Source organism: Rhipicephalus microplus, unplaced genomic scaffold, assembly GCF_043290135.1.
Source record: "Rhipicephalus microplus isolate Deutch F79 unplaced genomic scaffold, USDA_Rmic scaffold_42, whole genome shotgun sequence".
Taxonomy (NCBI): Eukaryota; Metazoa; Arthropoda; class Arachnida; order Ixodida; family Ixodidae; genus Rhipicephalus; species Rhipicephalus microplus.
In genome coordinates, this window is record NW_027464615.1 from 2,011,731 (window position 1) to 2,026,625 (window position 14,895).

At 42.1% G+C, this 14,895-nt stretch overlaps 1 protein-coding gene across 1 annotated transcript in view; it reads left to right on the forward strand.

The window, feature by feature from the left end:
• Positions 1 to 6,647: 6,647 nt before the first annotated feature.
• Positions 6,648 to 14,895, forward strand: part of LOC142787044 (uncharacterized) — an 88,495-nt gene continuing 80,247 nt past the window's right edge. Inside the window, exon 1 of the mRNA XM_075884675.1 lies at positions 6,648 to 6,796. Within this exon, the coding sequence (XP_075740790.1) occupies positions 6,707 to 6,796 (90 nt within the window). The 5' untranslated portion in view covers positions 6,648 to 6,706. The remainder of the gene's footprint in view (positions 6,797 to 14,895) is intronic.

Sequence of the window (14,895 nt, forward strand, 5' to 3'; positions counted from 1 at the left end):
TGTGAAAATATTTTTTCAAAGTGTGCCACGGCGATAAATTCTAGCGTCGGCAATAAAGAAATTATGGGACAATCATGTGAGGCCACTTCAAGTGCATCTGCGTATTCATTGACGGTTAAGCTGGTATGTCCACGGTTCCATAAAAAATACCATGGTCTCTACTCGAATCCAACCCCAACTTTCTGCGTGGTAATCAAGTGGTCTAGCACAAAGCCACGCCAAGCTTTGGAACCGCTTATCAGATAGATCTAGATGTTCGTAAAACATTTGTTGTGGTCACAGTGCTGCCTTTGCAATTTGTGGAACAATACACATGTACTTCTACGACACAGCCGTCATGGGGGGTAATGTGAATTAGACTTGGGCGCCATCCACTGAAGTTGATTATTTTGGCAGTTTAAAAGGCTACCATCTGCGCGAGTATCAGCGCTGCATATTAGCTTGCCGTTTCTGATGTTACTAGGCCTGCCAATCATCCCATATTTTCGAAACTATACCAACTTTTCATGCAGCGTCTTGGGTACCCCGCCATCTCTGCGCGGACAGCTTTTTGTCCCGGATTAATTCCGAACGGTTCAGATAGAAATATATATCTGAGCCAATGAACCGCGAACAAGTTACATCATGCTACGGAGGATGAAGTTCACACGAAGCGATTTTACGGTGTTTAGGGGTAGCTTCGAGGTTCTTTAGGCACTTTAGCTGAACTTCCACGAGATCTGCGACGAACTTCATCAGAACAATTTCCAGCAAAAGAAAGTCTTGTGAGCAATACGTATCCAGCGTAATTACCAGTTTGACAAAGCGTAACAATAAAGAAATGACGGATATGTCTGGAAGATGCCACAATTGATTGATTTGTGGGGTTTAACGTCCCAAAACCACTATTTGATTATGAGAGACGCCGTAGTGGGGGGCTCGGAAAATTTTGACCACCTGTGGTATTTTAACGTGCGCCCAAATCTGAGTACACGGGCCTACAACATTTTCGCCTTTATCGGAAATGCAGCCGCCACAGCCGAGATTTGATCCCGCGACCTGCGAGACAGCAGCCGAGTACCTGAGCCCCTAGACCACCGTGGCGGGGCTGGAAGATGCCACAATACATAAAATTAATTTCATTGAAGAGTCGGTAATAGTATGGACTCCCAATAGTAACGTTGGTGTTGGCCTCGTTCTGCAACATTTCAAAGTTGGCCATACAAAACATATGCGGCTGTTTAACGTATATCATTGCGCGCACTTGTACGTAAACTTAGCGGTACTTTGTGAAGTTTCTAACAGTAAAAATACCACAATTTCTTCACCTTACATCCGCATGCTGCCCTACCATCGATTCCCATGTTTCGTGGCGTCTGCAAAATATTTTTTATTTATATCATGTAATCTATAGGTTGGTGTCATTATGGTGGCACCATCAACTATTTTCGACAAAAAAGAAAAAATATGTTTTTAAAAATGATAAGGACACAAAATACAATACACTAGAACATACGATGTGAGAGCACAGTACAGCCAAACACCACATGAGAGGTCAGATACGCCTAATAGGTTCATGAACAGAACTGCTTTAGCACGAGTGCGTAAATAGGACAGATGTACTTTCCGTCATTCTGTTGAATCTTTGACATAATAAACATTCATTTCTGTTCACAAGCATCTCATTTTTTATTAAATTCCCTCACACTCAACCTCTCTTAACAAAGTCAGTTAATGCTGCTAACAGATACACGTGGTAAGCAATAAAGTTCAGCCCAAGAATCGAGAAACACGAGAAGAGGAGCGCCGCTGGAATTATTCACACATTTGAAGATTTTCTTACAGAAAACCAAAAGGGTCAGAACTAAAAACACGAGCATGTGCTTGACTGAAGCCCTGACTCCTGTGGAATCAGCGCTGTGTGAGCGATACAACAACAACAAAAAAAGACTGCTAATGTAGACATTAAACAAATGATCAAGTAAGAAGAAAAATGAACATGAGTAACAATAGCGAAATAAAATACACAAGTAAAGGAAGTAGCATAAGAAACACAACAGCGCATTATTTAACTTGCAGCTGCTGGCACAGAAAACAACGAAACACAATAACTTCAATGCGCAACTTTTATACCAAAATCTGCAGATTTGTCTACAATACACTCATAAAGAAGGCAATTTTGTATTATTATCTAACTGTTGTTCTTTACATTTACGAGGGAAGGAATTGTAAACCTCAAGGGATGCATTCCATGATTTATTACGATTTTTTACGTTCCTTTTAGTTATTCACTAGTAGGTTGCAATCTGTAGTCGTTTGAAGATAGCTGGAATGAAATTTTGTCCGGTTTCCGTCAATTTCCTTAAACGTAAAGTGAGAGCTTCTCTGAGTAAAAAACATTTAGTTGAACTACGTTTTACTTGATTTCATATGCCGATGTAGTTTCACTGAAAAGAATGACTTTAGGTACACGAACATATCGTTTCTGCAAAACTTTTACTTCATTTAATATAGTTTGCTTAGACGAGCCCCCCATCAGTAAGCAATAGTGCAGTTGCGACTTAGCTACAACAAGGTATATGATTGATTTGAGTTTATTTAAAATGGAAATGACTACTTCCAATAGTGCATGAATCTTAAGACATATATAAATTGTTTCAGAAGGTAAAGATGGGGTCATTTGAAGACAAATGTTCTTAAAAATGCTCCCAAAAACTTATTACTGCTCGTCTTTTCAAGCATTGAGTCTTGGCAACGTATGTTGAAAGTAGCACTTATACGACCGTTCCGAGCTTGAAAGTGATGTCTTTTGTTTTTTTTGTGTTTAGTTGTAACTCAAACTGACCACTTTGTATACGGAGTGTCTCTTGAGTGCAAGAGTACCAGAACCTTGTAAGAACGCTAACATCATCCTAATTCATTGAAAACGAGACATCAAAAACTTGGCAGATTACAGGCCGATAATCTTACTTTTCGTTCCCTACAAACTATTTACAATAATATTAATTAATGAAATTAACTTGACATTAGAGTTCCATCAACCAGAGAACCGAACGAAATTTCGTACAGGCTACACGTACGTAGACCATAGTCCGACTATCAATTAGGTGATACAACCAACCCCTCTATGAGCCTTCATAGGCTACGAGAAGGCGTTCCTCTCTGGTCGAGGCATTAGCACTGATGCAGGCAATATGAAATCACGGCGTCGACGAATGCTACATGAACATACTAGAAGAAATGTGCAGTGGATGTACAGCCACCATAGTTCTCCATAAAGTGACAGAATCTCAATAAAGAAAGGTGTAAAGGAGCGAGACACGATCTTTCCATTGCTATTCCCCTCGTGTTTATAGGACGTTTTCAGGACTCTAGATTAGAAACCCTATCGGAAATTTTCCATGGTGGATACTGGAAAACATGGTGGGCGTATTGGAAATAATAGTGGGCATGGTGCAAATAATAGTGGGCATTGTGGAAATTATGATGGCTATGGTGGGACGTAGTGGCAAATATGGTGGTTATGCCGGGACATACTGGGTGGTATGGTGTACAGATGATGGGTAAAGTGGAAATGATGGTGGAAAGCAGAGGCTCGATAGTGGCAATAATGGGACACTCTGCCCACCATTGCGATAATGCTGGGAAGCCCTAAGCATATGGTGGGTGGTGCTTGTTATGGTGGGCTACATGGTGTACCAAGCTGAGGAACTCTTCCCACCATTGCGATAATGCTGGGAAGCACTAAGCAGATGATGGGTGGTGCTTGTTATAATGGGCCACATGGTGTACCAAGCTGAGAAGCTCTGCCCACCATCGCGATAATGCTGCGAAGCAGGAAGCAGATGATGGGTGGGCTTATAATGGTGGGCAATTTATATAGTGTACCAAGCTGGGATCTGTACACTACATGTTCTACCACCATGATTTCCACCAAAGGTTAGGCCTACCGACCAAGCCCGTACAATTGTGTTATCCGTGCTTCCGGGTTTCAGAATATACGATTTCGACGATTAAGTATGACAATACAGCGCAGCCATGGCATCAATTAACCTAAATGAAGCATTTTTTATTGCGTATGGTGTCCGCTCAAGAAGCAACAAACATCGATGCGACGCGATTAAAGCACTCCCATAGAACGTAATTAAGTGTCTTCTCACCGACAGCCGCCGGTCGCACTCGCCGGCACTTCTCTAGCTTTTGTACGAGAACTCAGACGTGGCAATTCGTATGCTTGGTGAACCAATAAGATAGCGTAATGTTTCCGGCACACTGCATTCGTTTTGGCCAAGCCGTTATGTAGTTGTTGCTTTAGCGAAAGAGCTACAACATTGCGCTGGCGCGACTGCCCTCTACATTGCGCGAAAAGCATCCCAATACTCAATCAAATAAATTAGGCGGGCGTATCTATGGAATGTGCCTAGAAGCGTCATAAAGCGTGAGCAGATGTCGCCCTTTAGAACGAGCGCGACACGGATATTAAACTTGGCAGACCCCGCCGGTAAACTGTTGCTCCTCCCCAGTCCACTTGGTTTTTTTTTCTTGAAGTTGTGACTTGTAAAAAAAAAATAGCGCTACTGCCATTAACATAGTGGCAATCGTTACAGGCCGCAGTTGCTTGTGTTTAATAAATGTGCAATTTTTAGTAGCAGGTGTAGATCTTGTCTATGTTGTGTACACGACAAACATAACTTAAGTTGAACTGTAAGTTTGTATGCCAACTAAGCATTTAACAAACAATCAACGTCATGTTGGTGCGGCGCAGTGGTTAGCGTCTTCGAATGGGAATCCGCAGGTTGCACGTTCGATCCTCCGTGGCGCTTAGTTTTTTTTTCTTTTACGGGACGGGTGTTTTTATACCGTTTTTATAGAATTCTTTTTTATTTTTTTGTGGCAGCTCGTCACGGTGGTTCTCACGTCATTTCGCACTCAAGCGTTGCCGGCACTGCAGCACCCACCATATATCCCACCATGCACCATGGTGGGCGTTTCCCACCATGCACCCACTACATTAATCCACTATAATGGTGGGTGGTGGTTTACACCATGCCCACCATTCGTTTTTTTCCGATGGGGAAGAGTTAGGAATAAAAGTTAGAACGGAGCCTATCTTATTATTCTGCACTTCGCTGATACATTACCTTGATGAGTAACTGAGGAGATGAATTAGAACTCATGATTACAGAACTCGACACGGAAAGCATAAAAGTAAGTGTGGAAGTTAATATTCACAAAACTGAAATAACGTGCAACAGTCTCGGTGGAAAGACTTTGAAAGCTGTTAAAGTATATGTCTATATAGTACATGTAGTAACCGCGAAGGCGAACCATGGGAGCGAAATAACTAAAATAAAGCGGATCAAATTTGGCAAACATTCTCAAATTGTGAATCGTTACCTGCCGCTAACTCTTATATGGAAGATTTATAAATGCTGCATCTCGTGGTACTTACCTACGGAGCAAAAAGCTGGGGGCTTACAAAGAGGTTCAGCTTAAATTTAGGACGACGCAGCGAGCGATGGAAAGGAAAATGTTAGGTGTAACTTTAGGAGACTGGAAGAGAATAGAGTGGGTTAGGGGAGAAACCGGAGTTAAGGATAGCATAGTTGAACTTCAAAATAAAAAACGGACATGTGCCGGGCACGTAGCACGTAGGAAGGATAACCGCTGGTCATTGAGGGTAACTGACTGGATTCGCAGAGAAGGTAAACGCATAAAGGAGAGACAGAAAGTTAGGTTGGCCGACGAGATTAAAACGTTTAGAGGCATAACGTGGTAACGGAAAGCACAAGATCGGGTTGATTTGAAGATCGTGTTAGAGACATTGCCCTGCATTTGGCGTAGTCAGGCTGATGATGCTGATGATGGCGAAGAGGTTCGCTACACAGAAGTTGAAACATGGAATAATTTAACGCTAAAAAATAAATACACTCGTATGCCTAAATAGGTAGATTTAGAAGTTAATATAAGAAACACCTATTTAATGTTTGGTATTGATAACTTTCTATGCCATATCTGGTTTGCTTATACTCTGTCTAATGTCATTTTCTTACATGTCAGCCAATCATGCAAGCCCTATTATTGTGATTTGTTCTCCAGCCACCACAATTCTGAAAAAAAGACAGCCGGGTCTCATCAAACCGCCTCCTAAACGAAGTGGATAACAGCGATTTTAAACGTTTGGCAAACTTTCGCTGCCAGCAAGCTAGTTTGGTAGAACGACACCATGATTTTTTTCCACACACAAGGACAGCAGCTAATCTACTGATAACAATTAAATTTCCAAAGGACAATTGATCATCTTACTGTCACTCATTTATGGATATTACTTGACTGTGGATAACGAACGAAACGTTCTCAAGAGGAGAAAAACAACACTTGGTATTAGGCCAGGCAAACACCTTTGTCGATCGCCTTGTTAAACGCACTTTAATATCCCTGCCGTGAGTGGTATTAAGACTTCTTTATTGTGAACTTCGAAAGTTTATTCATGTTTTAAAGTGGTTTGTTGCTATATAACCTTATAGGAATCAACCGAGGCCAAGGCCAAGTAACAAGAACGAGCCTTTACAAGTCCCCTTTTATTCTTTCTCAGGGTACATGTTATTTTTCGTTCACTATATAAACATTTGTCTTTACATAGTGCATGAATACTCCGATTTGAAGCATCTGGAGCTTTGGTCAAGACTATTACGTTGTACACAGTGAAACCCCATTTATCGCCGCTATGCGTATTCGTGGTACTTTTATGTTCCTACTTTTCACACTTGTGCATTCTGGGCACTCTTATACAAAACAGTATGAAGACATCTCAAAGGCAAGTTTTTGTGTAATTGTTGCAGTCTGAATGCAATACAACATTCGAAATGCAGGCTATTTCCAATACGTTTCACATAAGATCTCTGCGAAACAATTTGTAGTTATATAAAACAGGAACGTTGTTTTCAGCAAGTCATGCAAGGGGCTCTTGGTGTTTTGAACTGAGTGCTATACTGAAATGACGTATCGTTTAAAGAACGTGTTATAACAGTGGTAAGGATACAGAAGGGCCTACGTGAACAATAATAAATGTTGTTGTGAACAATACATGGTAGCTCTGTGTCAAGAAATGGCCATTTTACCCCAGCTGCCTAATGTATTCCAACAAAAACTCTGTGCGTATCTGTTCACACAAAAACAATGTCGTATATAACCGTATAAGACAGAGTGGCTCATGCATTAGGCACATCAGTCGTCACTAATTGTCATTGGAAAAAACAAAACAAAAAGGCGAGTCGCTCTCTCTATGGTGAATTACTCGCCATCCAGCACTTCACGTGAATACACCCAACAAGTAGTGTTGATTCCAACAACATGCTACAAAAAAGTTTTACTAAAGTATATGGCCAATAATCTTGGGTGGCTATAGTTACTGGTGGAGTATACCACACGAGTATTTTATTACAAGTCCCGGAGTAGAGTTTGAGTTATTCCGCCTATATATCTATATACAATACAAAATCATTGACATGGTAGCTTCAAATTTACAGTTGATCTAATTGAATACAGATGACAACCACCACAGAAGTACTGGAGTATTCCAACCTAGTAGCAAAGCAATAAAGAGCGCCTAAATGAATACAGTCTAAAAATACACAAAGTAGGGATAGTTGCAAAATTTGTGCACAATCAGCGGAACGTGCATCCTAACTAAAACGAATATATATATATATATATATATATATATATATATGTATGTATATAAATATATATGTATATATATATATATATATATATATGTATGTATATAAATATATATGTATATATATATATATATATATATGTATATGTATAGCTTAGAGCAATTATATATATATTCGCTTTAAGCGAATTTGGTCTGAACAATCTGACTTTGATAATAACTGTAACCAGCTACGCACTGCACTTCTTAAACAGGAATATCCGCCCAAGTTAGTCGATGACGCAGTAAGGCGTGCCGACGCACAAGACCGTACAGCACTCTGCATCCCCAAGAAAAATCCTAAAAGTCATTCAGAGGTTAACCTGGTTTTAACCCATAACGCATCGGCACCTAACGTCACATCTATTTTCCGTAAACACCAGAACATACTTATGCAGAGCGAACACCTTGCAAAAGCGTTTCTAGAACCACTACGTGTTGTGTACAGACGAGGCGAAAATTTGCGAGATTTATTACCTTCCTCTAAAACCAGACAGAGCAATAACGACCAGACGCTTGGTTGCCGTCCTTGTAAAAAGCCCCGCTGTAAAGTGTGTGCACACATGACCACAACAACACTGGCAGCCAGTACTGCGACGAACTTCAAGTTCAAAATTAAGGGCAGTTTCACTTGTGATACCGCAAATGTATATTTGCTAGAATGCTCAATCTGTCATGTACAATACATAGGTCATACTGAAACTGCTTTTCGATACCGTTTCAATAATCATAAAGCTCATGTGCATGCCCTTCCTAACTTACCAATTTCAAGGCATGTCACCGAGGCAGGTCCTTCATTCAGTAACATGATAGCTACAGTACTGGAATCGGGTTTTAAATCACACCATGAACGCGAAGTAAAGGGTCATTTTTAATTCATAAATTCAAAACTCTATCTGCCGGCATGAACGAGAGCCCGGGTACGCTTACTTGCATACTGCCTTAGTAAATCGCTTTTTGTTTTACTGACAAGTGTATATTCTTCGCACGATATTGGCCTATTGTCAAATATTACCTACATAATGTAGGTGGCCTTTGTCGCTTCACCATTTTACTCGCATTCATTTTGCTCTGCCTGCTTTGTGATTTTGTTTATCTCAGTAAACTTCTTTTTCTTTTTAAAGGCTTACTGAATGTTTTAGGCTGTGCTTATCCCGCAGAACGTATGACCAAGTGAGCTACTGCGTGCGCAGTCTGTTATTTTGCTGACCTGTTTCATTCCACACAACTGATTGATTGATTTGTGGGGTTTAACGTCCCAAAACCACCATATGATTATGAGAGACGCCGTAGTGGAAGGCTCCGGAAATTTTGACCACCTGGGGTTCTTTAACGTGCGCCCAAATCGGAGCACACGGGCCTACAATATTTGCCGCCTCCATCAGAAATGCAGCCGCCGCAGCCGGGATTTGATCCCGCGACCTGCGGGTCAGCAGCCGAGTACCTTAGCCACTAGACCACCGCGGCGGGGCCAACCCACACAACTTGTAGGGTATCTAATACGTGCAAATTCACTATTGTATAATGATACGCGTTTTCATCTGTATATGCACTATAGCCACGTACCTTTGGTGATATATAATCTTGTTTCTTAAACTACTGATAATGACTTACCCATGTGATGCGCAAAGAAGCAGCTTATATATGTGCCCTGTGTGCCATGTGTAACCATTCACTCCGGCGAAGGCAGGCCCACCTGCCGAAACGTTAGTAAAACTAGCGTTTTTCGCACGTTTGTCGACCTCTTTTTCTACCGCATTTTCTACCGGATCCACCCTGGTAGAAATTTCACCCCACCATATATATATATATATATATATATATATATATATATATATATATATATATATATATATATATATATATATATATATATATATATATATATATATATATATATATATATATATATATCGTTAAATTTTATGGATGCGAGATAAATGCTTTTGACTGTTTAATTCCAGATGATTGCGAGCCAAGCTTGCGCACACCTGTGCTAACTCAGCCTTTATTTGCTCATTTATAGTGCAGAGATTAACCTCGCAAAATCAAAGCGGTATCGTCAGCTTTCGTTATTGTTGCACGTGGAAGAACGCGTGCTGGGTAATTAATATATAATGCTGCGGTGCACATCAGCACCAGCTCTCTGCCAGCTAGGTACTATGTTGTTGCTAATCGCCAGCTGCGTGCTCACTGGTCCAGAGCTGGTGATTAGCAACAACATAGTAGCTAGCATGGCTCTCATGCGATTCCGTGTGTTATTCTCAGGAAATGCGAATAAACACAATGCACAATCTTCCAGATAACTAGGAAAGAAATGAAGCGTCGTGCCGCTAGTTTCATAATGTGATTCTAATTTGTTTAACACTACGTACTACGAAACCACTCTGAATGTTTTTACACGAAACTGTTTATGGTAGCGTCCACCAAGACTTTTATGGCATATTTGTTGCGGACGTCATCAACAACTATGGCAAAAACGTCAAAAGGCTTCATCTTTCACAATGCCACCAACAGTCATGAAGTCACAAAAGAATGGGGCGATGGCTGTCATGTCGGGGTCGTGAGGTGCAAGTGAAAGGCCAGTGGGCCGCATGTGGTTTGCGGGCCACGTGTCAGACTGCTGGTGTATGGCTTAGTAATTGTTTTATTGTTTGTAGAAAAATTGAAGTTGAATGCACTCTGGTGTTTTCTGTTGCAAGTCTGACACATACAGGACGCGGCTGTGTATGAAAGTGTAAGTGGATTGATCATTGCAGTTGACAAGTAGGATTGATGTTTGGGTTTTTCGAATGCTTCGTACAGGTATTTATTTTCTCAGCACGTATGAACTCAGACCACGCAGTGTTATCCAACGCAGAAAACTTTTTTTATCTTATTCAGAACACTTCAGAAAAACATGCTTGCCATCTCCTTTTGTCCAAATATTTTTAAAATCAGTATAGAGTTTTAAGAGTGAAATCATCCCCTTCTTGTTTACAACACTTTGATAGCACTAAGAACGATGTCACCTCACTGTGACCAGTCTCTCTAAGGGGAATATGGCAAAGCAAAAGGCGTTTCGTGTGCTACGCACACTTCGTAATTTGGCGAAAAAGGCAAGCACAGAAGCTGCTGCGTGTGCCTATTCACTTTCTCCGGTAGGGGAATGACAAGCACAGAAGTTGTTGGACAAACTTGAGCGGGTCTCATCAATCAGTCTATTCGGCTGCGATTTGAGGCCTGACGAAAGTATCAGAGAGTTTTTCAAATCTAACGTTAGTAATAACGATAACACGAAAATCATCCACCACTATTGCACAAAACAAACGTTTCGTGAAAGATCTGACTATTGACAATGGACGGCACTGCTCGCAGCGAGCGCTATTACTGCTCTCAATTTTTCGTTTCATGGGAACAAGCTCTAACTACAAAAATTTGAGTAAGCTGCCTATTAGTGGTGGGCAGACCGATGAAGCAAAGGAGCTGGTGGAAATAGCCCTCTTCTTTCCCTCTTAATATAGTCTTTTTTCGCACCCCTTGCTAAACTATAGAAAACCATGCGACACTTTAGCTTCTCACATATTCATTTTCCTCTTCTTCGCAATCTAGGGTCGTCGTTTGGTGAATTTCAAGTAAAATTCACCAAGCCACGAGCGAAAGGTAGCCAAACGTCGTCTGTTTTCTTCAAATTTAGCTAAAAGAGTCGCCACTCTACTTATGTTTGGCGTGCCTAGTAATAAAGATTGCTAATTATATATACCACTGTGAAGAACAACACCATCCGTAGCCCCTTAAATATGTTGACGTTTTTAGATGTCAGTTGCACCACCCGCTTCACCATGGTAGCACTCAGAAGGGGCATGGTTGCATAATCAGCTTCCCTGAATGCTACAGCTCCTCATCAGAGAAGTTTGCGACGGTTTTAGTTGTAGCGAATGCAGGATGAAACATTCGCCAGAACAAGAAAGGGATTACACGCGTAGCCTTTTTAGAAATTCAGAGAATTTGAGTGGAATTATGTGTTATATAATTGAAAAACTTAATTACACAACAAAGGTAAGCAATTCGAAAGTAGCGCGTAACCATCTCAATGCACGCACTAGGTTTTCTGTGCGGTCATGCTTACGCTAAACATTCGCATTAGTGCAGTATCTTAAGGCTGTCCAAAGAAGCCAACTACGGCCGCCCCCCCCACCAAAAAAACCTAATTAAAAATTTTAACTCCACATAAAAAATTGGGTTTACTACAGCAGGGAAGAAGTCGACAAGCTATTTACAACAGTTGGGGCTGAGAACACGTGGCCTAAGCATCCCCTAGCCACTTCAAAGCCGAACTTTAGAGAAGCCGAAAGCTTTTGAAGTTTCTTAAGAACTTAGTACACACTACCACTTAGTGGCACGTGAGATTCCCGCTGGCCTAAATTGTGCTTCGAAGTTGGTGGTGGATGGACCAGTGTCCTTTGCGCAAACGAAGACTGTGCAACAAATACAGGGACCTTTTTGCCCCTGGATACTACAACGGAATCTCAAGAACAGCAATAAGTATGATCCGGCCAATGCCCCAAGGATCTTCGTGAATTGAAAAAATACCCGCCAGGAACAGGGTACACGTACTGAACTGCACATAAAGTGCACCTCCTATTGGCGAGTCTCAAAATATATATATATATATATATATATATATATATATATATATATATATATATATATATATATATATATATATATATATAAAGAAATCGCAAAGAGAAAAGTCACAGCTTCCCCGCAAAGGCGAAGCAATGAATGTGACAGCGAGAAATCAGATTGTCATGCACAGAATGGAAAGCATATCAAATCGTGTACCACATTTCTCACGCACAAATGATGCACGAAACGTACTCACAGGTAGAGATGAACGTGAATAAACGTCTCAGTTGTTACTTCACTGCTATCGGAAAAGCGCGCCCTTTGCGCAAATGAAGACTGTGCAACAAATACAGGGACATTTGCGTCTCCGGTTACTAAAACGAAATCCGAAGGCCAGCAATAAGTACGATCCTGCCCACTTCGAGATAAGGGCGCATGAGTGAGAGTCCAGGTCACTCCTCTCCGTGCGGCAAAGTACGCGTGGGAAATGAGAGCGCACGTCGCCACATCGTGACGACGCGTGCTCGTTGCGCCATCTTCTTAGTAATGCTAAAACACAATATCTCTCCCCCCCCTCCTCCGAGATGTGCGTCTCCAGCGATAAGTCGTAGATATCAATGGCTTGCCGTTTCAACGTTAAAGGACGAGGTACTCGGTGGCTCAGTGGTTAACGCCTCACACTCATGTCTCAGGGGTCTCACGTTTGATTCCGCGTGCCGGAGTCTTTCGCCGCAATCTTTCTTGCGTTTTGATGTATATAGATACGTATACATATACGGTGAGTGATGCCGACGCCGGCGGCAAAATACAGCCGAGAGTGTCCATATAATTGCTATCGCCAAGAAATGGCACCGTATCTGCATTTTCTATAGCAAATGTTGTCGAAAGACGATGGTCTTCCGTCTGGAGAGAGTTAACAGAATAAGCCATTTATTTCATCTTTTCGCGAGAAAATCAGTGAATGCCATTCTGGAGGCACTGCGTGACACACGATCGCCATCTGGCTGTATTATCCGAAAACGCAAAAGAAAACAAAAGAAGAGCGAGTGCGGAGCGTGCATGCGCAATCTTGGAGGCCGTTTTTTGTAGATATGAAGGCAGAAGGCAGCACCGTATTTCTTTACGAATGGGTAGGAAACTCACCTTTTCGGGCATATAATCGCATTGCCAGCGAAGCGTAGTCAACGTTACAACTTTTTAAACGTTACAACAATATAATTAAGCGTAATAAACGGTACGTGCTTATGTGGACTTTTTCTAGTGTAAATAAACACACCACAGAATATTTACGTGTTGATATTATGCCTCAGATGTGGGAATGTGGTCGTACTTCAGCCATTTCCTTTGGCAGAGAGAAGGACAGACCAAAATTTTTGTGTTCAAGTTTATTAAGAAAGACTGCTGTCTTTTAAAATGACGAGAAAAAAACAACTTATGCCATCTCCGGCTAAAGTGAACCATGTGTAGATGCTAAGGACTGGATGCTGACGCTTGCACTGGTGGTGGCGCTGGCGCTGGCGCTCATCGCGGCGTTGTGCAGGAGAGATACCTTGGTAGTCGCGAAGCCCACAGTAATAGGCTAGTTTTTCCTACTGGAACATGCTAGTCACTATCTAATGGGTAATGAAAGACAAAATGCTCCGATTGGAGGCAGAAACCCGCCGTCCGCTTTTACTTAACGCATACACTGCGAATTTTCATTGTTCAACAATGCACAGAAGAAGTCTTCCACCGGCACTACCATGGAAGTAAATATCTACTGCATATAGGTAGGTGTACATTTATTGGCTCTGAAGCGTGAGAAGTTCGTTTTTTCAATCAAGAAACTTGCTAGCAGACGCTCACTGCGTCGTCGTTGCTGGACGACAGAGGGAGCGAAGAAGAGGAAAGAGAGGGCGAGGGGACGCGCTTGGGCATCGGGACTGCATACGCCGCAGTGAGGGATGCCTAGAGGAGAGAGAAAGAAGCAAGCGTAGGCTAGCAGCAATGTTGCTAGCAGACGTTGCGTTCTTCGATGTTGTGAAGTGGGAGAGGGGCAGCGTAGGCGAGGAGGGAGGTAAGGGGAAACTCATGTACCGTTGAGCGCGGACGCCACCCGATCAAGCTGGCTCATTAGATGCGTCGCATCTAAACGTTTTGTCGTGGGGTGTCGTTTCAACAAGCTCTCGCTCCTCAGCGCGCGGCACAAACGAGATGGCCACAAAGCGTGGGCTGTCCAGCTCGTTTGAGATGAGCTCTATATCTACATCATGTAGCGTTCATGGTCTGCAGGGCTCAGAAACTTCAGTGTGTTTTCGTCATCCGTAGTGAGATGGTGCGAGAAGGTGCATTAGGCGCGATCTAAAGGTCATCATTCAACGCGATACGATGCACGTGCGCCTCCACATGGCGTGGTCACACACGCACGCGCATGCACTTATCTCAAAGTTTGGGTGCTTGGTACCTCTTGTGCTTCCTCCGCAAGTTTGCTTCGAGGTTACAACGATGAAATAAAGCATGAGAGAGAGAGAGAGAAAACTCTAATAAAAAGTCAGTCAATTGTTCAGGCATGGCCCGTCGCCCCTAGCTGTCGGCCGGAATCCCTT